At 43.1% G+C, this 23,085-nt stretch overlaps 2 protein-coding genes across 2 annotated transcripts in view; both read left to right on the forward strand.

Annotated features, from left to right (window-relative positions):
• The first annotated feature begins 6,180 nt into the window (after positions 1-6,180).
• SLC22A16 (solute carrier family 22 member 16) overlaps positions 6,181-23,085 on the forward strand; it is a 28,018-nt gene continuing 11,113 nt past the window's right edge. The window contains exons 1-5 of the mRNA XM_060115248.1: positions 6,181-6,248; positions 8,372-8,851; positions 11,956-12,073; positions 17,883-18,414; positions 22,899-23,026. Of these exons, the coding sequence (XP_059971231.1) occupies positions 6,181-6,248; positions 8,372-8,851; positions 11,956-12,073; positions 17,883-18,414; positions 22,899-23,026 (1,326 nt within the window). The remainder of the gene's footprint in view (positions 6,249-8,371; positions 8,852-11,955; positions 12,074-17,882; positions 18,415-22,898; positions 23,027-23,085) is intronic.
• Positions 20,201-21,213, forward strand: LOC132500082 (heterogeneous nuclear ribonucleoprotein A1-like). Its single transcript, XM_060114950.1, has one exon. It carries the CDS (start codon positions 20,236-20,238, stop codon positions 21,196-21,198), a length of 963 nt encoding a protein of 320 aa, XP_059970933.1. The 5' UTR covers positions 20,201-20,235; the 3' UTR covers positions 21,199-21,213.

Raw genomic sequence — 23,085 nt, forward strand, 5'->3', positions numbered from 1 at the left:
GGTTGCTGCGGGAGGTGTCAGCCCCCACCTCACTTTGGTCCCATCCGGAAGTGTCAACTTGAATTATATTTTTCAGGAACGCTTGCCTGCTGTGTGGGGCAAGGGAGGAAGCAAGGGGACCAGTTAGGAGGATGTTGCATAATCTAACAAGGGATGATGGTTTGGATAAAGAGGTTAGCAGTGGGGGTGGAGAGAAGAGTTCAGAATCAAGCTCTATTATAAAGGCAGAGCAACTAGAATTTTCTGATGGAAAAGGATGTGGAGTGTGAAAACGGGAGAGGAGTAAAAGAAGATACCAAGGGTTTTGGCCTAAGCAACTGGGTGAAAGTGGTGCCATTTACTGAAGTGGGAAGTTCTGGAGAGAAGCAGGATTGAGGGTGGCCATGGTAAGTTTGAGGTGGCTTTTAGGTAGGTGATGGAGACATGGAGAAGGTAGTGGTATTAACAAGTCTGGAGTGCTGGGGTGAGGTCAGCTTGGACATATAAATTTGGGAGTCATTAATGTAAGTTTTGAAAGCCATAGGACTAGATCACGGTTGGTATGCTTTTTTCTGTTTGCCAGCAGAAGGGCAAACAGAAGGGCCAGATAGTAAATATTTTAGGCTTTGTGGGTCATACAGTCGGTCATAGCTACTTAAGTCTGCCACTGTAGTATGAAAGCAGCTGTAGGTAATCTATGAATGAATGAGCATGACTATGTCCCAATAAAACTTTATTTGTAGAAGCAAGTGGCAGGCCAGATTTGGCCCATGGACTGTAGTTTACCAACTCTTGGACTACATGATGCTACTAGGGAGAGTGTAAAAAAAGAAGAGAGAGCTCAGAGCCCTGGGGCACTCCAACATATAGAGAAAATGGGAAGAAGAGGAGGATAGAAGAGACTGAGATACAGAAAGTGGCAAAGTAATAGGAAAATCAAGAGACTGGGCTGGCACAGTCAAAGGAAGATGTTTCAAGAAGGACAATATGATATTGTGGTGCCAGTAAACACTGTGAAAGATTTTGAAATGAGCGCCCCCCACCCCCGCACCTGCCAAATAGAATGTCTGTCTAGTATACCCTTTAGGGTTATCTTCATCTTTCATTGTCTTTGAGCTATTTTATAACTTTTTAAGTTGTGGAAAACTGATCATAGCCAATGATTCTTGTCCACAGAAATGAATTGCATCCCGTGGAATGCAACTGATTGAACTGGTGGAATGCAATTACCCTGTGGATAGAAAAGTTCTGCATCTATTTGTAAATCTGTTCTAGAATTCCTTATTGCTTTAATACTTGGGCTTCATTGAATTCTTCTTTGAACTGATTGTAACATCTTATTAGTTCCCTCATTAATCAATGATTAAAAGAGGGGCTTCTCTGGTAGCTCAGTGGTTAAGAATCCGCCTGCCAATGCAAGGGACACTGGTTCAAGCCCTGGTCTGGGAAGATCCCACATGCCGCGGAGCAACTAAGCCCGTGCACCACAACTGCTGAGCCTGAGCTCTAGAGCCCACGAGCCACAACTACTGAAGCCCACGCGCCTAGCGCCCATGCTCCGCAACAAGAGAAGCCACCGCAATGAGAAGCCCACACACCGCAACAAAAGAGTAGCCCACGGGCTTCCCTGGTGGCACACTGGTTGAGAGCCCGCCTGCCGATGCAGGGGACGCGGGTCCGTGCCCTGGTCCGGGAAGATCCCACATGCCGCGGAGCGGCTAGGCCCGTGAGCCATGGCCGCTGAGCCTGTGCGTCCAGAGCCTGTGCTCTGCAACGGGAGAGGCCACAACAGTGAGAGGCCCACGTACCGCAAAAAAAAAAAAAAAAAAGAGTTGCCCCCACTCGCCGCAACTAGAGAAAGCCCGCACAAGGCAACAAAGACCCAACGCAGCCAAAAATAAATAAATAAATTTTAAAAATCAAATCAAATCATTGACGTGTTCATTGTATATTTGTATGCGAGTCATGATTTTACCTTTTAAAATTATTTTTTAACGGTGGACATTGAGTAAAATAAGGGTTGAAAGCTGACCATGGAATTTGGCAATATGCAGATCATGGTGATAAGAGCTATTTTGGAGAAGTAGTAGTAAAAGATTGGAGCAGATGCATAAAACTAAATGATAAAGACACATGGGCACAGGAACAAGTAAATAGACCAATGGAACAGATTTAGAGAGTCCAGAACAAACCCACATGTAAATAGAAACTTTATAGATGACAGAGGTGAAAATGCAGAGAAAAGGATGGAATATATTCAATAAATGGTGCTGGAACGATTTTTTACGTGTATGGAAAAAAACAAAATTGGATCTTTACCTCAAATCAAGTAATCTGTTCCAGTGGCTTTAAGACCTAAATAAGAAAAGCCAAAGGCTAAAACTTTTAGAAGAAAACAGAATATTTTTGTGACCTCATGGAAAAACAAAAAATTTAAAACAAAATACAAAATCACAAACTATAAAGGAAAATATTTATGGATTTGATTTAATTAAAATAAAAAAATACCACTTCTGATCATCAAAAAACACCATAAAGAGATTGAAAATACAATTATTCCTAATGCTTAACTGACAAAGGTATCTGGAATATACAAAAAGCCCTTACAAATCAAAATAAATAAAAATAACCTAATAGAAAAATGTACAAAAATATGAATAGGTAATTCTCAGGAAAGGAAAACCAAATGATCAATGAAGATATGAAAAGATGTACAACCTCAGTACTAATTAGGGAAATGCAGATTTAAACTCCAACCATTTCACATCTCTGGCACTGACTAATGTTTAAGGGTCTGATGAAACAAGTATCGTGACAAAGGTGTGGTGAACTTTTATAGCCTCCCAGTTGGAAGGCAAATTTGTATGACCACTTTGGAGAGCAATTCAGCAATATTTAATAGTTGATGTATGTGCCTTACAACACAACAACTCCATTCCTAGGTATATACCTTAGAAAAACTCTAATATATGTACATAGGGACTCTTTATAGCAGTATTGCTGTAGTAAAAATCTGAATACAATCTGCATGTCCATCAATTAGAAAATGGTTAAGTAAATTGTGGTTTGTTGGAACAATGGAGTACTAAATAACAATGAAAAAGAAATGAACTAGAGCTACACATATTAATATGCATGAATTTCACAAACAAATATTCAGAGGAAAAATCAAGTTGCAGAATACATGCACATACCTAGATTTTAGTGATATATCTTGCACATTTTTTTGTTAGATTTATTCCTAAATATTTATGTTTTCAGTGCTATTAAAATGTTTTTTTAATTTCAATTTCCAGTTGTTCACTGCTAGCATATAGACATACAATTAATTTGTTGTATATTAATCTTGTTATCATGCAACTTTGCCAAAGTCACTTATTCTAATAGGTTTTTTTTTTTTTGTAAACTCCATCAGATTGTCTACATAGATTATCATATCATCTGTGAATACAGACAGTTTTACTTCTTCCTTTCCAATCTGGAGAACTTTTTCTTTTTCTCTTTTCTTGCCTGAACCCCCAGTACAATATAGTGGCAGTGAGAGCGGACATCCTTATTTTATTCCTGATCTTAGGGAGAAAGTGTTCAGTCTTTCAGATATTAAGTATGCCATTAGCTATGAGTTTTTTGTTGATGACTTTTATCAGATTGAGGAAATTCCCTTCTGTGATACTGTGATATAATAAGAAATACATATTCCGTCTTAATTCTCAGTTCCTGACACAGAGCTCCTAAAGCCCTTGTAAGTTCCTGAGTGATAGGGGTGATAGGAGGATCTGTTGTTATCATATTTGGTCTTAATTCCCAGTTCCTGACACAAGAGCTTCTAAGACCCTTAGAATCTCTAGGGTGATAAAGGTGTCTTTCTGGTATGGTAATAAGATGACAGGTGGCTGGAGGCCCCTGGATAACTTAAAAATGGGAGCTGGTTTCTAGAAAGACCAAGGCAGGCATTAGAGAGTTGTAATTTACAGCCCTGCTTTCTGACCTCCCAGGAAGGGAGAGGGGCTGGAGTGTGAGTTAATCACCAGTGGCCAATGATTTAATCAACCATGCCTGTGTAATGTAACCTCCATTGAGATTGAGAGAGCTTCTGGGTTGGTGAACATATGGGGTGCTGGAAAGGTGGCGTGCCTTCCGTGTTCCTTCCTCCGTACCTTGCGCTATGTATCTCTTCATCTGGCTGTTCATCTGTAGCCTTTATAATACCTGTTATAATAAACAGGTAAATGTAAGTCAAGTGTTTTCCTGAATTCTATGAGCTGTTCTAGCAAATTATTGAAACTGAGGAGGGGGTAGTGGGAACCCTGATTTTTGTCAGTTTATCAGAATTACGGGAAGCCTCGGACTTGTGATCGGCATCTGAAATAGGGGACAGTATTGTGGGACTGAGCCCTCAACTTGTGGGATCTGATGCTAACTCCAATAGTTGGTGTCAGATTTGAATTACATTTAGGTAACCCAGCTGGTATTTGGAGAGTTGGAGAATTGGTTGTTGGTATGAGCAAAAACCCACACATTTCATGTCATAAGTGTTCTATGGGCAGAAACAGATCATAATACATTCTATTCCTAGTTTGTTGAGTGTCTTTATTATGAAAGGATGTTAGGTTTTTTGTCAAATGCTTTTTTTGCATCTATTGAGATAATCATATGGTTTTTCTTTTTTAGTTTGTTAGTATGGTGAATTTTATTGATTGATTTTCAGATGTTAAACCACTCTTGCTTTCTTGGAATAAACCTTACTTGGTCATGATGTATTGTCCTTTTTATAGAAAGATGCATTCAATTAGCTAAACTTTTGTTAAGAATTTTTTATGTCTATCTTCATGGGGTATACTGGTCTGTGGCTTTCTTATGTCTTTGCCTGGTTCTGGTATCAGGATAATACTGGCCCATAGAATGAGCTGGGAGGTATTCCCTACTCTTCAGTTTTCTTGAAGTGTTATGTGCAGAATCAGTATTATATCTTCCTTAAATGTTTGGGCCTCGGGTTTTCTTTGCGGGAAGGTTTTTACCTACACATTCAATTTCTTTAATAGATATAGGGCTATTCTGGTTATCTGTATTTTTCTTGAGTGGGTGTTGGTAGTTTGTGTCTTTCAGGGAATTTGTCCATTTTATCTATGTTGTGCCATTCCTATTTGGTGTAATTAGAATAGCAGATAAAAGTTCAACTTTCCCCATATCTCCCCCCCTCCCCCCACCACGTGTACCTCCCCAGCATTTCTAACCTTAAGACTTTCTAGTTAGTAAGAATCTACCTAATTAAAAAAAATCCATTCCAAATTGTTTATTACTTAATGGATTAATCATTCCAGGAGCATTTGCATTTCAATAGAATTATTCATAGCAAAAATAAATAAATCATTAACGGTGTTATTTCAGGCTTTGTGACAAGTAGGTAAGGGAGGTACTTCGGGAGATGCGCTTTCCTCTTTTTCAAATCCTCTTCAAGTACAAGTTTGCTATTTTCACTATTCTGCTTAAGTTTCCACCCAGGGAGTTCCCTTTGCCCTTTGGTTAGCATAAGATATTTCACAGAGCTCTGCAAGATCCTGCCACTTCTCAGGGTCATCAGAATCCATTCTCTATGCCCTGCTCTTGTACATCCCTGTCCTGGCCCTCAAAAGGGTGGACTTCTCTGAGAAAGCGATATTTGTGCCCAAGAGTGGAGTCCAGAAATGTGCATATAAAGCCAAGTGCTGGGGTAGACTCAAGCACAAGTTTGAGAGCCACGGAGGTAAGGTGCGCGGCTCCAGACCGAACCCCGGCCTCCGCATTCCCGCCTTGGGCTGTCGGGCGACAACCTTTACCCAGGCACCGGCGCTTCCCTCGAGCGGCGACCCAAACGGACGTGGTGAGTGGCCAGGGTCTGATGGGGCGGCGGGGAGGCCGCGGGAAGTGGCGGGGCTGGGCGCACCGTGCTACTGAGGGCTCCGGGAGCACAGCGCACTGCGAAAGAGGCCGCGGCGGCGGGGACTCGCTCGATGGGAAGAGAGAGGAACAAAGCCTGGCCCCGCGCGCGGCTCGAACACTTTGACGCGCGGGGGACGCAGAAGCCGGGGCGGGCCGAGGCGCGGCGGGCGGGGGCCGGCTTGGGCTGGGCTGGGCTGGGCTGGGCTGGGCGCTGTGCCCGCAGCCCCCGGCTCTAGGCGAGCCTCGCGCGTCCGGCTTAGGAGCGCGGGGCACGGCGGCAGCATGGGGTGCGGCAGCGTGGGGTCCGGCAACTTGGAGCTGATTTTTGACAGCGTCGGGCACTTTGGCAGGTAGGGAGTTGGAGTGGGGGTGAGGAGGGAGGTCGGTGCCGGGGGTGCGGAGCGGGAGCCGAGTGGGAGGAGGCGCCGGTGGGGTCTGTTTCTTCCCGTTGCGACGGGGTTCTCGCGCTGAGCTCGCGATCCGAAAACATTTCCATCCGTCCTTTCCCAGAGAAGTCGGGAGGCCTGCGTCCTGACTCCTGGCCCTGGCTGGGCTCATCCTCTCGAACTCTGGTGGCGGCACCTCCCCAGAGCAAGCAGTGGGCGCTGGGGCTCGCTTCGGGAGTGGTGGTTGCAGGGCTCGTCCGGCGCGCCTACCGCTTGGCAGGTGGAACCTGGGGCGCGCCGTCTGCGGGTGCCGGCGTCCGGAGCCCCGGCTGGAAAGCCAGCTCACAGGAGTAGAGGAATGCCTGTTCTTGGCGGCTCATTTCTCTAATCGGCCAAACGGGCTCCTCTTTCATTTCCCCAGACGACTGCTGCCCCGCCCCGCCCCGCAGTAGAGTCTCCCTCGGTGCCTGGCAGGTATTGAATTGCTCCAGAAACAACCGTTAGCGGTTGTTGTTTTGTTTTGTTTTGTTTTCCGTCTATAGCAACCTAATATGTGCCAGCTACACAGTGCTTTATTTGATGCCCACGGAATCTTGCAAAGGGGGTGAATCCTTATCTTAATGATTGGGACACTGAGGACCCCACAGGTCCCTCAGTCTGTGGGTCAAGGACCCAAAGCTACGGCAAGGTGGGACCTAGGTTTAACCTTTGTACGATTGTCACCCTCTTTTCATTTGTCAAATTAATTTAAAAATTTTAAAGTGTATTCATTCATTCATTCATGGAGAAAACACTTCTCTGTCTGACCTGGAACGTTTTGGGAGGAGAGGTAGCTGGGTGAGGGGCCATACAGCGTGCCGATCAGAGGTTGGGAGCTCAGTCTGAATCCTGGCCTGCCACTCACCGCGAACGTGACCATGGGAATACTGTGCCTCAGTTTCCTATCTGCCAAGTGAGAATTATAATCATTCCTGCCTTTAGCTCCCTCCCAGGCTTGTGGTGAAGAGATGATGATGTGCTGTTCTCCAGGGTGGAAAGTTGCACAAATGTTGGTTATGATTCTCAGTGTCCACAAAAAAGAAGTGGTGGAACAGGAGGTCCCAGCCCTCCCCTGCTTCCTCCTGATACCTGCATTATTGAATGCTGAGCTGTGCCTGGCTCTGTCATAAGTTCTTTGTACATGTTACCTTCTTCTTTTTTTTTTTTTTTTTTTTTTTGCGGTACGCGGGCCTCTCACTGTTGTGGCCTCTCCCGTTGCAGAGCACAGGCTCCGGATGCGCAGGCTCAGCGGCCATGGCTCATGGGCCCAGCCGCTCCGCGGCACGTGGGATCCTCCCGGACCGGGGCACGAACCCGTGTCCCCTGCATTGGCAGGCGGACTCTCAACCACTGCACCACCAGGGAAGCCCCATGTTACCTTCTTTAACCTTCACTACAGTCCCATGATATTGGTGGCATCACTCATTTCACACATGAGAAAACCAGGCCTTGCGCCTAAATCACAAATCTGTTAGTAGCAGAGCAGAATTGGACATCCATTGGCCTTCACAGTCCATGCTGTCAACCATGGTGCTCTCCTGAGCACAACCCTGGGACTCCGCCAGGTCCTTCATGTATTCCCAGCATCACGTTAGCAGTGAGTGGCAGGCCAGGATTCAGACTGAGCGCCAAACCTCTGATACATACAGCCCCTTGGGAGCTCTTTCATACTGGTTCCTCCGTCCCCTTGACATGCCACCACGTTTTTTTGTATTTTGAGTGCTTCCTTACTTTCTGATACTCCAGGCTTATTTTGTATTCTCCCTGTCCTGGTCTTAGAATCAGACATTTTTCCTGGTTCCTTTTATTGGAGAATGATATTTAGAGCCCAAGATCTGGGCACTGATGTGCTTGTTGCTATTGGGATATCATCGCTTTTAGGCCCTGTTGACAGATATATACACCTATGTATACACACATATCTATAATTATTTCTGTGTTTATCCCTTTATCCAAGCTAAGGCATAATGGAGACCTTTCATATTTGCATGTCTTTTTTTAGCCCATAAGCCAGATATAATAACTTGATTTTTTTTTTCTCTTTGCAGATACCAGATATTCCTCTATTTTATATGTGCCTTCCAGAACATCTCTTGTGGTATCCATTACTTGGCTTCTGTGTTCTTGTCAGTGTCCCCACAGCATACTTGCAGGCCCCCAGGCAATGTGAGTCGGGTTCTTTTCCAAGATATCTCTAGTTGGAGGTTGGAGGACATCTGGACCCAGTTTTCCATAGGCCGTGAAGATCACATAATAGTGCAGCTACAGGACGGTGAGATTTGGGAGCTCACAAGCTGTCACAGGTTCCGGAGGGATGACAAGTCGAGTTTGAACTATGATTATAACGGCCATAAGAGTAGTTTCCCTTGCTTGGATGGCTACATCTATGACAAGAGCAAGTGGCACAGCACCGTGGTGACTGAGTGGGATCTGGTGTGTAACCGAGAATGGTTTGGAAGGCTGATCCAGCCTACATTTATGCTTGGAGTCCTGCTGGGAGCGGTGATCTTCGGCTACCTTTCTGACAGGTAAAATGAAATGTTTAGTATTGTTGCATCAGTGTAGGGTTTATTTTCCTTTCTGATTTTCTTAGGGGACAGGGAATTATGTTCAAAACTGTAGTCATTTTCATACCTCCTATCTAAATTCCTTGCTGATCTGTTATTTAGAGACACAAAATAACATAGTGTTTAGGGGATGGGTTCTGAAGACAGTCTGCCTGTGTTCTGCCATTTATTAGCTGTGGGACCTGGGTGAATTGCCTAACATGTGTTTCAGAATCCCATGTGTAAGCTGGCAATGAAAATAATAGCGCTCACCTCAGAGGGTTATTGCAAAATTAATACAGAAAATTACCTTGGACACATAACCACTCAGTAGGTACATATAACCACTCAGTAGTGAATTTTTTTTCTTTAAATAGACTTGCTTTTTAGGAGGATAGTCTGGTCCTAAGCAGTAATATCTATGAAACTGTGTGATATACCAGCCATATTTTTAAGAAATACACATTAAAATGAATATGTAGCTCTTAAAATAAAGCAAAGTTCATCTCTATATGGACATGGACCACACTTTTCATATCTGTCCTAAAGTACAGAGATGAACTTATTTATTTGGTCCCCATAGTTGTGAGTTTTACAGGTATGTGCTGGGTACTGGGAACCTAAAAACACCTGCTTAGGTCAGAAATCCCTGCCCTCAGGATGTGCTAGTCAAATGGGGCCAACAAACACATCCAAATAAAAATTATAGAGCTTTGTTTGTCCAGGGCCATACTAGAAGTAAAAGCAATGGAGGCAAAGACTGTGGAAGCCTAAAGGGAGGAGTACCCAGGTCTTTCCCCCCAACACACACATCCCCTCCAGGAGGTGGCATATGAATAATGAAATTGGAGCAGAAGTGGAGTCTAGTTATTATTTGGTGATTGAAGTTATGTTTCAGTGTTTAAGAATCTTCTGCTTCATAACTGTCTTCCTGGGAAGTGTGGAAGTTAGGGTGTCAGTGGGGAAAGGAACAAAATAGGAGATGAAGAGGTAGATATTCCCTTTTGGTAAGTCTGTCAGTGGAGGAACTACAAGATGCAAAGTGGCTACCAGAGTGATGGGATCCAGAGAAGGTTCTTGTCTTTGACTGGAAGAGACTTAAACTGAAAGGGATAAGTCAGAGGAGAAAGACAGAGGAAAAAGAAGTAATTGGTAGAATAAGGCCTCAGAGGAGGTAGGAAGGGACATGATCCTATACAAAGACTGCAAAATGGTATTTGGAGAGAAAAGGGTGTGTGTCTCTGGAGAGGAAGAAAGAAGAGAAGCCTGAAGGCAGATGCAGGTCATGTTGGCAGGTGGGCAGACCAGGAACTTGTGGGGCTTTCTCTTTGATGGTCTCTGTTCTCTGCAGGAGAGGGCTGCTCATCTGCTGAGAGTGAAGACTTTGTGGGTGGTACAGCGGGTTGATCAGGGAGGGATGAAAAATAGTTTTAAATGGCATTCAGGGATCAAATGAGATTGGGAACATTTATGTGCAGGGCCAACAATCCCTACTAATGCATGTGGGAGCAGAGAAGGCTGAGGCCATGAAAGTGACAGTTTCCAGTTTGCTCGCATACCCTCTGCTGCACTGGGCAAGCCTGTTGGTTGGAATCTCAGGACTATATTTTTTTTGCCTTACAATTATCTGTCAGGGACATCTCACAGGGAGAAAATATCTGCAAATCACATATCTAATGATAGTCTAGTATCTAGAATATATAAAGAACACTTATAACTCAACAATAAGAAGACAAATAACCCAATTTAAAAATGGACAGATGATCTGGATAGGTATTTGGCCAGAGAATATATACAAATGGCCAAAAAACACATATAAAAATGCTCAACATCATTAATCATTAGGGAAACGTAAATCAATGCCACAGTGGGGTAACCCCTGCTCACTAGAATGGCTATAATCAAAAAGACAGGCAACCGCAAGTGTTGCCAAGGATGTGGAGAAATTGGTGGGATTGTAAAACTGGGGCAGCCATCCTAGAAAACAGTTTGGCAGTTCCTCAAAAAATTAAACATAAAGTAGCTTATGACCCAGCAATTCCACCCCTAGGTATATATCCAAGAGAATTGAAACATAACTTTACACAAAATCTTGTTCACAAATATTAATGGCAGCGTTATTCATAATAGCCCAAAAAGCAGAAATAATCCAGGTGTCCATCAACTGATGAATGGATAAACAAAAGGTGGTATTAGCCATGCAATGGAATGTTATCTAGTCATAAAAAGGAATGAAGTACTATAACATGGATGAAGATTGAAAACATAATGCTTAGTGAAATAAGCCAGGTTATATATTGTGCAACTCCATTTATATATAGAGTCCAGAATAGGCAACTCTGTAAAAACAGAAAGCAGATTAGTGGCTGTCAGGGGCTAGAGGGAGCAGGGCATGGGGAATGATGACTCCTGGGTGTGGTTTCTTTTTGGAGTGATGAAAATGCCTTGGAACTAGATAGTAATAAGAGTTGTACAACTCTGTGAATACACTAAAAGCCACTGAATTGTGTACTTTAAAAGGTTGAATTTTATGGCATGTGAATTACATCTCATTTTTTTAAAGTCTGTAGGCATATAATTGTTATTTGTTTGCTTTTTAGGCAAAGAAACGCACTTCCCAATTGTGAAAATATAGGGCAAGTAAGCAGCTTATTCTAGTAGCAGAATGTAGCAAGACTTCTGTTTTTAGAGGGGCTTAGTAAGAGTTGTCTCCCCTTGGTGGGCTGAGCCAGCCCAACAGAGAAGATGATCCAGCAGGTCACAGAGCAGGTCCTGACAGGGAAAGGACAAATCTTCCCTCTCCTTGCTCCCAATCTCAGGTTAGGTGGTCCTTTGGGGACCACCCAGAGTGATCGAGTGTGTATATTAGCAGCTCAGGTGGAGGCCAGTCCACTGAAAAACTGGCCTCTTGAAGAAATCGTGTGTTTACTCATGATTTGCTCAAAATAAATGAATAACAACAATCAAATATTGATACATAAGCTATTAAAATATACGTAGCACTTATCTTTCATGAATTAGAGTGGATGTTTTAAGCTGTTGCAGCCACACCTTGCTCCTTCCTCTGTGTAATTCTTATTTTTCAGGGCAGGAAGACGACTTGTCTTGTGGGCCACAAGCACCGGTGTATTTTTGTTTGGCATAGCAGCGGCATTCACGTTTGATTATTACAGCTTCATAGTCACACGCTTCCTTCTTGCTATCGTGAGTTGGGTTGTTGTTGGGGTTTTTTTGTTTGTTTTGTTTTGTTTTGCCTCTTTAATTCCACTGCAGGACTTTTATATTAAACCTTAACTCTCTTAGTCTTGTTCATTTAGAATCTAGTGAGAGAGATCAAAGACTAATCTTTGTTCACTCCACTGCAGAAGTCTTTCTGTAGAATATTAGTGTCCTATGCTTAGAATGGAACTTATTAAAGTGAAAAATTGTTGCTTAGTAGGCAGAAACTTTACATTTGACTCGACACCTGACAGGTGGTCCACATTTCACGATTACTAACAGCAAGGATTTGTGGAACATCACTTCCACTTGGCATTGTACTGGGGATTCTAGCCGATACTATAAAGCAAAAGAGAGAGAGGAGACAGGGAGAACAAGAGGGAGAGAGGAAGGCATAAGGGGAAAGAAAGAAAAAAAAAGTCATTATTTGTAGCCATTACAAATAATCGCTACAATTTATTTTACTTCTGAGCAATTGTATGGGTCTAGTCAGGCTTTGTATGCATGAGCCAAACAGAAGGTTAAGGTGTATTGTTAAGAAAGTCGTTTGTATAATGTGCAGGAAGAATGAACACAAGAAGGCATCGGGGGCTTCCCTGGTGGCGCAGTAGTTGGGAGTCCACCTGCCAATGCAGGGGACGTGGGTTCGAGCCCTGTTCTGAGAAGATCCCACATGCCGCGGAGCAACTGGGCCTGCGAGCCACAACTACTGAGCCTGCGCGTCTAGAGCCTGTGCTCCACAACAAGAGAAGCCACGATAGTGAGAGGCCCGCACACTGCGATGAAGAGTGGCCCCCGCTTGCCACAACTAGAGATAGTCCTCGCACAGAAACAAAGACCCAACACAGCCAAACATAAATAAATAAATAAATAAATTTTTAAAAAGTTAAAGAAGGCATCGGGCATTTCTGTTACGGGAAACCGGGGAGTAGAGTGGAAAGGGCATGAGTTTGAATCCCAGCCTTGTCATGTATTGGCTTCTCAACTGTATGACCTTGGGCAAACACCTTATCCTTGTCAAACCTTAATTTCTGACCTATAAACTGTAGAAAATAATACCTGCTTCACCGGGCTCTTACCAGGATTCGGTGAGATTCATGTAAGCATCCACAGTTCAGTACCTGGCACGGACTAGGCACTCCCTACAAGGGTGCTATTACTGGAAGTGGACCAGAGAGTGAGGAAGCTGTTTCCACACGTGGTGAGGCTTCCAGACAGCTTCCAAATTACCAAACAACAGCAGCAGTGCTTCTGTTTGGAGGTCACTGGTCAAGGATAACCAGGTGAAGTTTTATCTTCAGGGAGAGCTTGTGATCTTGCTGAACACAGAATAGGGCATGCATCCCCTCTCACCAGAATGGATGATCCAAGGGTCTGGAGGGAAGCCAAGGACTTCAATCTCAGAAGAAGAGGTCACGGCACCCTCTCAGAGGGCAAGGTGGTGTATCCTCTTTTGGAGTCTGCATCGATGGCTGGGAAGGGTTCCTAGAAAGCCACACAGATGGCCAAGGATAGGAGGATGCATTAAAAAAACTTTAGGAGAATTGAAGGTGTTGCATCTTAAAAAAATGTATATATATCTAGGAATGTAGAGAGTTTTTAATACAAAAGAGAACAACCAGCAGTTCTGCTCCACTGAGGATGGTATAAGAGAAAATGGCTCTGTAGCTACAGAGTGAGATTTGATAAGAGACCTTCTGGTGAGAATGATGGTACAACAGAGGCACAGACAGGACTTGAGAGGGCATGGAGCCCTCTTTTGGAAGACTGAAGAGGATAATTCTAAAAATATCTGTTTTGGACTTGCAAAATACCATGAGTTGATTTCCAGAGCCAAGAACATGAGACAGCCACCCATAGAATACATCTGTAAAATGTGGCCTTAATTTTCTGTGGCTCCTTCCTTTGGTTTTTATGGGAAATGTATTTGTGATACAATTTTGAGTAGGGAAGATGCAGGCAGATTCATTCACTCAGCACATTTATGGATCTGCCTACAGAGTGTAATGCTAAGTCAACCTGACCAAGCTGTTTCAATAACCCTACATTGTAGGGGAAGTCAAGACACTGACGGGCCATTTAAAACATCCATGCAATGTTGACAATGGAGGACTAACAGTGGAGGGGGTCCCGCAGCGGGGAATGGGTTGGGGAGTCTGGAGAGTCAGGGGCTTTTTAGTCTGAGGGGTGGCTGAGAGAAGAACCTTCCAGGCAGAGGCAGCAGCAAGTGAGAAGGCCCTGAGATGTGAAGAAACTGAAGGTCCCCATGCCTGGAGAATAGAAAGGAGGTGAAATATGTGATACGGCTGAAGGAGAGAGAGAGGACGAGGCAGGGCCTTGTGGGATGACAAAGAGTTTGCCTGGTTTCCTAAAGGCAATGGGAATCCCCTGAAGGAGTTCAGTGAATTCAGGGGTGAAGTGATCATTTTGGCTGCTATATTGGGGGTGGGGTCAGGGTAGATGTGAGGAATAGAGTGTTATCAGTGGAGGTGACAGGTATGAATGGTGTCAAGGAGGCTTCTGGAATTATTTAGGTAGTTGTGCAATGGATTGTTTGAACCCAGTGACAGAAGTAACCAGTAGGAAGTGGGAGTGAACACAAAAAGAACTGGCACTGAAAAAAACATTTTGGGGACTGATGTTATAACTTACTTTAATGGGGAAATTTGTAGTATTTGAAGGTTTAAATTTACCAAACAACTGGATTCTTCAGTATGGGAGTCCTCATTATCAGGGTTCATTATCTGAGTCTTGCAATGACAAGGTTTCGTGGGGAAATAAAAGCTGTTGCCACAAAATATGAAACTGACCATTAATACAATAGTCCCCATCAAGCACCTCTCTGCTTACTGCTAGTAGGCTAGCCTCTTTGTGACTCTGATGCAAAGCGAAATTGCAGATCTTACAAAAGATTCTAGATTACAGAAAGTCTTTGAAAGCAGTGGGGGAAAACTGCCTGAATCCTACACAGATCCCTTGACCAATTGGGATCTGGCAGAGATAAACCAGTTACCTTTTTTTTCAATTAATTTTTATTGGAGTATAGTTGATTTACAATGTTGTGTTAGTCTCTGCTGTACAGCAAAGTGAATCAATTATACATATACATATATCTACTCTTTTTTAGATTCTTTTCCCATATAGAAACCAGTTAACTTCTGAAGAAATTAACATCCACAAGGATAATGACAAGATGAGCCTTCAAAAGAGTATGATTCAAATATCAAAGGATTAAGAGAGGCCTTTGGAGAAATCAATGGCACTCTAGAATAACTTTGCAAAAATTAATTTTATGATTTATTTTATAAAAGTCAAATGTGAAATAATTTTGAAGGAAAAATTCTAATCCTTTCACCACCACCCCCCTTCACACACACAAACAAAAATCCATCATTTGTTTCATTCTTTGTTTATCCCATGAGGGGTCACATATTGTTATTATAATCTAAATTTTGTTAAATTAAAATAGGCCTATTTTGGGGGGCTTCCCTGGTGGTGCAGTGGTTAAGAATCTGCCTGCCAATGCAGGGGACATGGGTTTGATCCCTGGTCCGGGAAGATCCCACATGCCGCGGAGCAACTAAGCCCATGTGCCACAACTACTGAGCCTGTGTTCTAGAGCCTGCGAGCCACAACTACTGAAGCCCGCGTGCCTAGAGCCAGTGCAACAAGAGAAGCCACCACAGTGAGAAGCCTGTGCACCGCAACAGAGAGTAGCCCCCCCCCACCGCTCGCTGCTGCAACTAGAGAAAGCCCACGTGCAGCAACGAAGACTCAATGCAGCCATAAATAAATAAATTTATTTATTTAAAAAAAAGATAGGCCTATTTTCAAAATAAAGTTTTTTCTCCCATTTTTTTATTGTGGTAAAATACACATAACAATATTTACCATCTTAATTATTTTTAAGTGCATATAGTTCAGTACATATTAAGTACCTTTATATTGTTGTGCAAGCATCACCACTATCCATCTCCAGAACTCTTTTCATCTTGCAAATCTGAAACTCTATATTCGTTAAACAATAACTCCCCATTCCCTCTTCCCCCCAACCCCTAGCAACCACCATCCTGTTTTCTGTCTTATGAATTTGACTGCTCTAGGTACCTCATAAAAATGGAATCACATAGTATTTGTCTTTTTGGAGTTAGCTTATTTCACTTGGTATAATGTCCTCAAAGTTCATTCATGTTGGAGCATATGTCAGAATATTCCTTTTTTAAAGCTAAGTAATACTCCATTGTATGTATATACCACATTTTGCTTATCCATTCATCTGTTGATGGATGCTTGGCTTGCTTCCACATTTTAGCTACTGTGAATAATGCTGTTATGAACATGGGTATAAAAATATTTCTTTGAGATCTCACTTTCAGTTCTTTTGGGTATATTCCCAAAATAGGATTGTTGGATCATATGGTAATAATATTCTTAATTTTTTGAGGAATTCCCATACTGTTTTCCACAGCAGCTGTACCATTTTACATTCCTACCAATAGTGCATATGGGTTCTGATTTCTCCACATACCCACCAACACCTGTTATTTTTTGTTTTTGTTTTTGTTTTTGTTTTTTGTGGTACGTGGGCCTCTCACTGCCGCGGCCTCTCCCGTTGCGGAGCACAGGCTCCAGACACGCAGGCTCAGCAGCCATGGCTCACCGGCCCAGCCACTCCGCGGCATGTGGGATCTTCCCGGACTGGGGCACGAACCCGTGTCCCCTGCATCGGCAGGCGGACTCTCAACCACTACGCCACCAGGGAAGCCCTGTTTGTTTTTCTTTTTGTTTTTTTGATACTATCCATCCTAATGGCCATGAGGTGGCATCTCATTGTGATTTTGATTTGCATTTCCCTAATGATTAGTAATGCTGAGCATCTTTTTGTGTGCTATTTGCCATTCCTGTATTTTCTTTGGAAAAATCCTTTTTTGAATTTGATTGTTTGGTTAGCAGACGTTTGGTCCCGTCCAAAGCATCCATAAAACATTTGGTCCAGGCCAAAAGGTACTTGATATTTGGTCCTGTCCAAAACCATTTGGCGTAGACCAAATATGCTCATGGATGTTTTGGATAAGAGCAAATTTCAAGGACCTTTTGGTGTGGACTGAATGTTTTGTGGATGTTTCTGTCAGAACCAAATATCCTGTAAGGGTTTGTTTTATTGTTGAGTTTTAGGAGTTCTCTACATATTCTGGATGTTAGTCTCCTATCAGATATATGATTTGCATATATCTCATTCTGTAAGTTGGCTTTTCAGTCTGGTGATAGTGCCCTTTGATGCACAGAAATTTTGAATTTCCCTGAAGTGCAGTTTGTCTGGTTTTTTTGTTGTTGTTATTGCTATTGCCTGTCAAAATGAAGTTTTAATCAAATCTTTTTTCTTCTCACTAGTTACCATAAATTGTTTGCCCCCATTTAAAATTTAGGATTTGATAATAAGGCTCTTCTCTATATAGATAAATTGATACACACATTTGCAAGGAACTGAGACATAAATTCACGCTGTAAAGGAATATTTAAATGAAGCAAAAGGCAGCGTCTAACATTTATATCATGCATAACCACTCAAGTTTTGCCATTTGGGGTGGACAGGGTGTGGGAAGATGAAAGGACCCATTTAAAGAAGAAGGATGGATCGGATTAAATGCCATTGTATAAATATGATATGGGTTTCAGAAAAAAATGCTTTGTCATTTTCTTTCTTGCCTATGTGTGATTTGCAGAGAGATTGGACTCCTTAGTAGTTACGTGTGTGACCTTAAATCTGGACCACCCTCCCTGCTTTGTTTTGCAGTCTGGAAGTGGCTATCTCGTGGTGGTGTTTGTCTATGTGACAGAATTTGTCGGCATGAAGTCTCGGACGTGGGCATCCATCCACTTGCATTCCTTTTTTGCTTTTGGAACCATGGTGGTGGCTTTGACGGGCTACTTGGTCAGGACCTGGTGGATCTATCAGATAGTCCTCTCCACAGTGACTGTCCCCTTTGTCCTGTGCTGTTGGATGCTCCCAGAGACACCTTTTTGGCTTCTCTCAGAGGGAAAATATGAAGAAGCACAAAAAGTAATTGATACGATGGCCAAGTGGAATAGGACGAGATCCTGTAAACTGTCAGAACTTTTATCACTGGATCACAATGGTTCTGCTGGTAATAAGCCCTCTCAAGTTGAGAAGCACACCCTATCAGATCTGTTTTATGACTGGAGTATTGGAACAAGGACACTTATTGTTTGGCTGATTTGGTTCACGGGGTGTTTGGGGTTCTACACTTTCTCCTTGAATTCTGTTAATTTGGGAGGCAATGAATATTTAAACCTCTTCCTCATGGGTAAGTGATTAAATTACATTTAAGTTGTAGCCATGAAGTGAAATTTCTACCAAGTTTTGAGAGTGTTTCTATTGTCTTTTTTTCTACCAGGAACAATACTGCCAACTACGTGATTATGGTCTCTTTTAGTGTTACACATGTATATATTCTCTTTAAAACAATGCAAACAGTTAGAAGACTTGAGTCCCTCCTTCCTCTTCTGCCTCTTCTCCTTGTTTGCTCCCTTTCTTTAAGCCCATTGCCATCTCAGAACTATCTTTCAGAGGTAACTTCTATAACCTTTGGCTTGTACTCTCAGATCTCTTTTTATGCATCTCCATACATCTGTGCAGATAAACGTTTTATATTTTAACATAAATGAGATTATTCACTACATACTGTTCTTTGCAAGTTGCATTCCTTTTAATATTTAACATGTCTTGGAGATCTTCTGGTATCTTTCTACCTTCAAATGTCCTTAATTTAGGAATTTTAGTCAGTAAAATAACCTAAATACATGCAACTGTAATTTATGTTGTCATGCTTCTTTTAATTCAGTAGCAGGTTAAAATAGCTTCAGATACTGCTGTGATAGCTTGAGGCGTGACTCCTAGGGTAAACCAAATTCATACCAGACACGAGAGAATTATCTGGAATGCATTTGTCCAGCTGGTTACTTCTGTGTAGGCTGCTTGTATTTGATATTATCCCCAGAAAAGTTTGCTTTAAAATTTTTATACATAGCTAACATCCCTTCTCATTAAAGTGCTCTAATGAGACACCTGTTTTTGTTTATTATAGCTCAGCAGAAATTATGAGAGAAGTAATTTTAAGAAAAAAACTTTACTCTTTTTTTGGGCAGACCAACAAGTTTGTAAAAAGACCCTATCTTGACTTCAAACACATTCTATGTGTCAATTGAAGAAAGGATGCAGTATTTGTAGAACAGAGCAGCAAATGGTAGGAGAATGAAGTAGGGTGGGGGGTGGCATGGGGAAGCTTAGGAGTGCTGGAGTTTTAGATCTTTATGCTATAGTCTTAATTTTGATGGAGATGTAAATTCTCAAGAAACTGGGAAGTCTCATAAATATAAAAATGTTTCCAAGACAAATACCATGGTTTTATAGTCTCCACTGCCTTTGATTTTTCATGTCATTACCCTTGCCAGCATCCCTCTGCCTGACAGGCGCTTCTAGCCAACACTTCCGTGCTGTGAAATTTTTGAACAAGTTTTCATCTCCTGAGATGGTTTGGTGCTGGTGGGAATTTCAGCTTAGGTTTTTTGCTACTTGCAGGTGATAAATGCTACAGTAGCCTGAAGACGTATCTTTGAGGTTATGTGGAGATAGGAGCAGAATGGGGTTATACATAATAAAGTAAAGAAGATAAGGGCACATGGTCTTAATCCCAGACAGATTGGGACTCATTGCTTGCACCATTTCTTTTTTCTTTTTTTTTTTTTTTTTTCTTTTTTATGGTACGTGGGCCTCTCACTGTTGTGGCCTCTCCCGTTGCGGAGCACAGGCTCTGGACGCTCAGGTTCAGTGGCCATGGCTCACGGGTCTAGCTGCTCCGTGGCATGTGGGATCCTCCCGGACCGGGGCACGAACCCGTGTCCCCTGCATTGGCAGGCGGACTCTCAACCACTGCGCCACCAGGGAAGCCCTGGTTGCACCATTTCTATCCCAGACATAGTCAAGTCAAAATTTAGATGCAGCATCTATACAACAACTCAAGAAACATCAAGGTGGAATATACTTTAAAAGGTCTCTTCACTTTCTGCTCGTGGACGCCGCCGAGTAAGCATCGTTAACATCTCCCCCGCCCCCCTCCACTGCCGTCATGTCTAAGTCAGAGTCACCCAAAGAGCCCGAACAGCTGCAGAAGCTCTTCATCGGAGGTTTGAGCTTTGAAACAACCGATGAGAGTCTGAGGAGCCAGTTTGAGCAGTGGGGAATGCTCACAGATTGTGTGGTAATGAGGGATTCAAACACCAAACGCTCCAGAGGCTTCGTGTTTGTCACATATGCCACTGTGGAGGAGTTGGATGCGGCCATGAATGCAAGGCCACACAAGGTGGATGGAAGAGTTGTGGAACCAAAGAGGGCCGTCTCAAGAGAAGATTCTCAAAGACCTGGTGCCCACTTAACTGTGAAAAAGATTTTTGTTGGTGGCATTAAAGAAGACACTGAAGAACATCATCTAAGAGATTATTTTGAACAGTATGGGAAAATGGAAGTGATTGAAATCATGACTGATCGAGGCAGTGGCAAAAAGAGAGGCTTTGCTTTCGTAACCTTTGAGGACCATGACTCCGTAGACAAGACTGTCTTTCAGAAATACCACACTGTGAATGGCCACAACTGTGAAGTAAGGAAAGCCCTGTCTCAGCAAGAGATGGCTAGTGCCTCATCCTGCCAAAGAGGTCGAAGTGGTTCTGGAAACTTTGGTGGTGGTCGTGGAGGTGGTTTTGGTGGAAATGACAACTTTGGTCATGGAGGAAACTTCAGTGGTCGAGGTGGCTTTGGTGGCAGCCGTGGTGGGGGGGGATATGGTGGCCGTGGGGACGGCTATAATGGGTTTGGTAACGATGGAAGCCATTTTGGAGGTGGTGGAAGCTACGATGATTTGGGCAGTTACAACAATCACTCTTCCAATTTTGGACCCATGAAAGGAGGAAACTTTGGAGGCAGAAGTTCTGGCCCCTATGGTGGTGGAGGCCAATACTTTGCCAAACCCCGAAACCAAGGTGTCTATGGTGGTTCCAGCAGCAGCAGTAGCTATGGCGGTGGCAGAAGGTTTTGATGACTGCCAGGAAACAAAGCTTAGCAGGAGAGGAGAGCCAGAGAAGTGACAGGGAAGCTACAGGTTACAACAGATTTGTGAACTCAGCCAAGCACAGTGGTGGCAGGGCCTAGCTGCTACAAAGAAGACATGTTTTAGACCATATTCATGTGTATGGGCAAAACTCGAGGACTGTATTTGTGACTAATTGTATAACAGGTTATTTTAGTTTCTGTTCTGTGGAAAGTGTAAAGCATTCCAACAAAGGGTTTTAATGTAGATTTTTTTTTCTTGCACCCATGCTGTTGATTGCTAAATGTAATAGTCTGATCATGACGCTGAATAAATGTGTCTTTTTTTTTTTTAAAAAAAAAAAAAAGGTCTCTTCAGCTGTTTCCCAGTTGCTGTGCAGCTTTGCTAGACTCCAGGAAGTTGGGTGGTGGCCTTGCATACAGTGCTGTAGAGAGGGGAGCCCTGAGTCAGACATGGAGGGAACCAGACATGAGGGAGGGAGTTTGCAGGAAAGGGGCCTTGGCTCCCAAAGACCAGTCCCTGAGCCGTCACTTACTCACTGGGCTCAAGTCATTTAATCTGAGTTGGAAAGGGGGGGTAATAATCCAGGCCTATTCCCATGAGGTTCTTTGGAGAATCATTGATTTATTTGACCTTGAAAAGTGTTTGATAAACAAACAAACAAACAAAAGAGTAGAGTAATAGATGTACCTACTGTTCGGGCCTGGAGACGTGGACCCTACAGCAGGGTCTGTGAAAGGGAGGCCTTTTCTCTGAAGTTGTTTATTTTCCATGTTAATGAAAAGGAGGGAGGCTGTCTCTCCAATGGGGCGCAGAATGTTATTTTTTTGTCTTTGCCCAGCCATTTTTTTTGTTTTTTTTTCCTGAGCAGCTGCAACTGAATTTAATTTCTGATGTACTGCTAAGAATGTTAACTCAGAAAATATGTGTTCACCTGCAGAGATATGTTCCCAAAACTGTAGGAGACATGTAGACCCAGACCTGCCAGTCCAGGTGCTTGCAGCATTCTGTAGTTGAATGGAAAAATGCACATCAGTCCTAAAAGGCAGCGGTGGGTAGTGTCCTGAGGTTAGGCAAGCTCCGGAGGGTCGAAAGAACAGACCTTTGAATTACGTGGACAAGCTAGGCTAGTAAGCAGTGACAGTTTCTCAAAGGCTATTATTGAGTTTGTTCGGTTTTGCTGAGAGAACTTCTTGCTTGCTCCCTGATGCATTCTGTCTGATAGATGTAAAGCTGGCACTGAATTTTCTACTTTAATTGCTATGTTCGAAGTTACAGTACAAACATTTCCCCATAGTTCTGCCAAGCAGAAGCCAAAGGTCAAAAAAGATCAATGTTGCCTATTAAGTTACATATTTATTCATTCAACCAGCCCATGCTTCCGTCACTGTGTTGTGTCCTGGGGAGCTTCCTGCCTAGTCCGGGATAAGATTCTGAAGACAGGTGATAAGTGCTAGGCAGATTATGTGAGCATTAGTGCACGTCACAGCAAACATCCTGCCCACTTCAGTGAGTTTAAAAGTCGTGGGGCTTGCTGCCTCTCAGGCAGTTGTTAGATAGTTCTTAGAAGCCCCTGGAAGCAGAGAGAGAGCTGACCATTCCTTTTGGGTGGTGGGTTAGAAGGCAGGGTCCCCTTGTTCAGTTGGACACTGTGGCTTATTGAGGTGCATCATTTTGCTCCATGACAGGTGCAGTGGAAATTCCTGCCTACATCTTTGTGTGCTTCGGGATGGACCATGTGGGGAGAAGAAGCATTCTGGTTTTCTCCCTTCTCTCAAGTGCAGTGACCAATGGTGTGATTATGGTGATCCCCAAGGTGAGTTACTTTATGTTTTATTTAGGGAATGGTTAGTTATACTATGACAGTGTGATGGG

Source organism: Mesoplodon densirostris, chromosome 12 (genome assembly GCF_025265405.1).
Source record: "Mesoplodon densirostris isolate mMesDen1 chromosome 12, mMesDen1 primary haplotype, whole genome shotgun sequence".
In the NCBI taxonomy this organism is placed as follows: domain Eukaryota; kingdom Metazoa; phylum Chordata; class Mammalia; order Artiodactyla; family Ziphiidae; genus Mesoplodon; species Mesoplodon densirostris.

Coding starts and splice junctions, on each gene's coding strand:
- LOC132500082 (XM_060114950.1), top strand. CDS start 20,236: ATGTCTAAGTCAGAGTCACCCAAAGAGCCCGAACAGCTGCAGAAGCTC.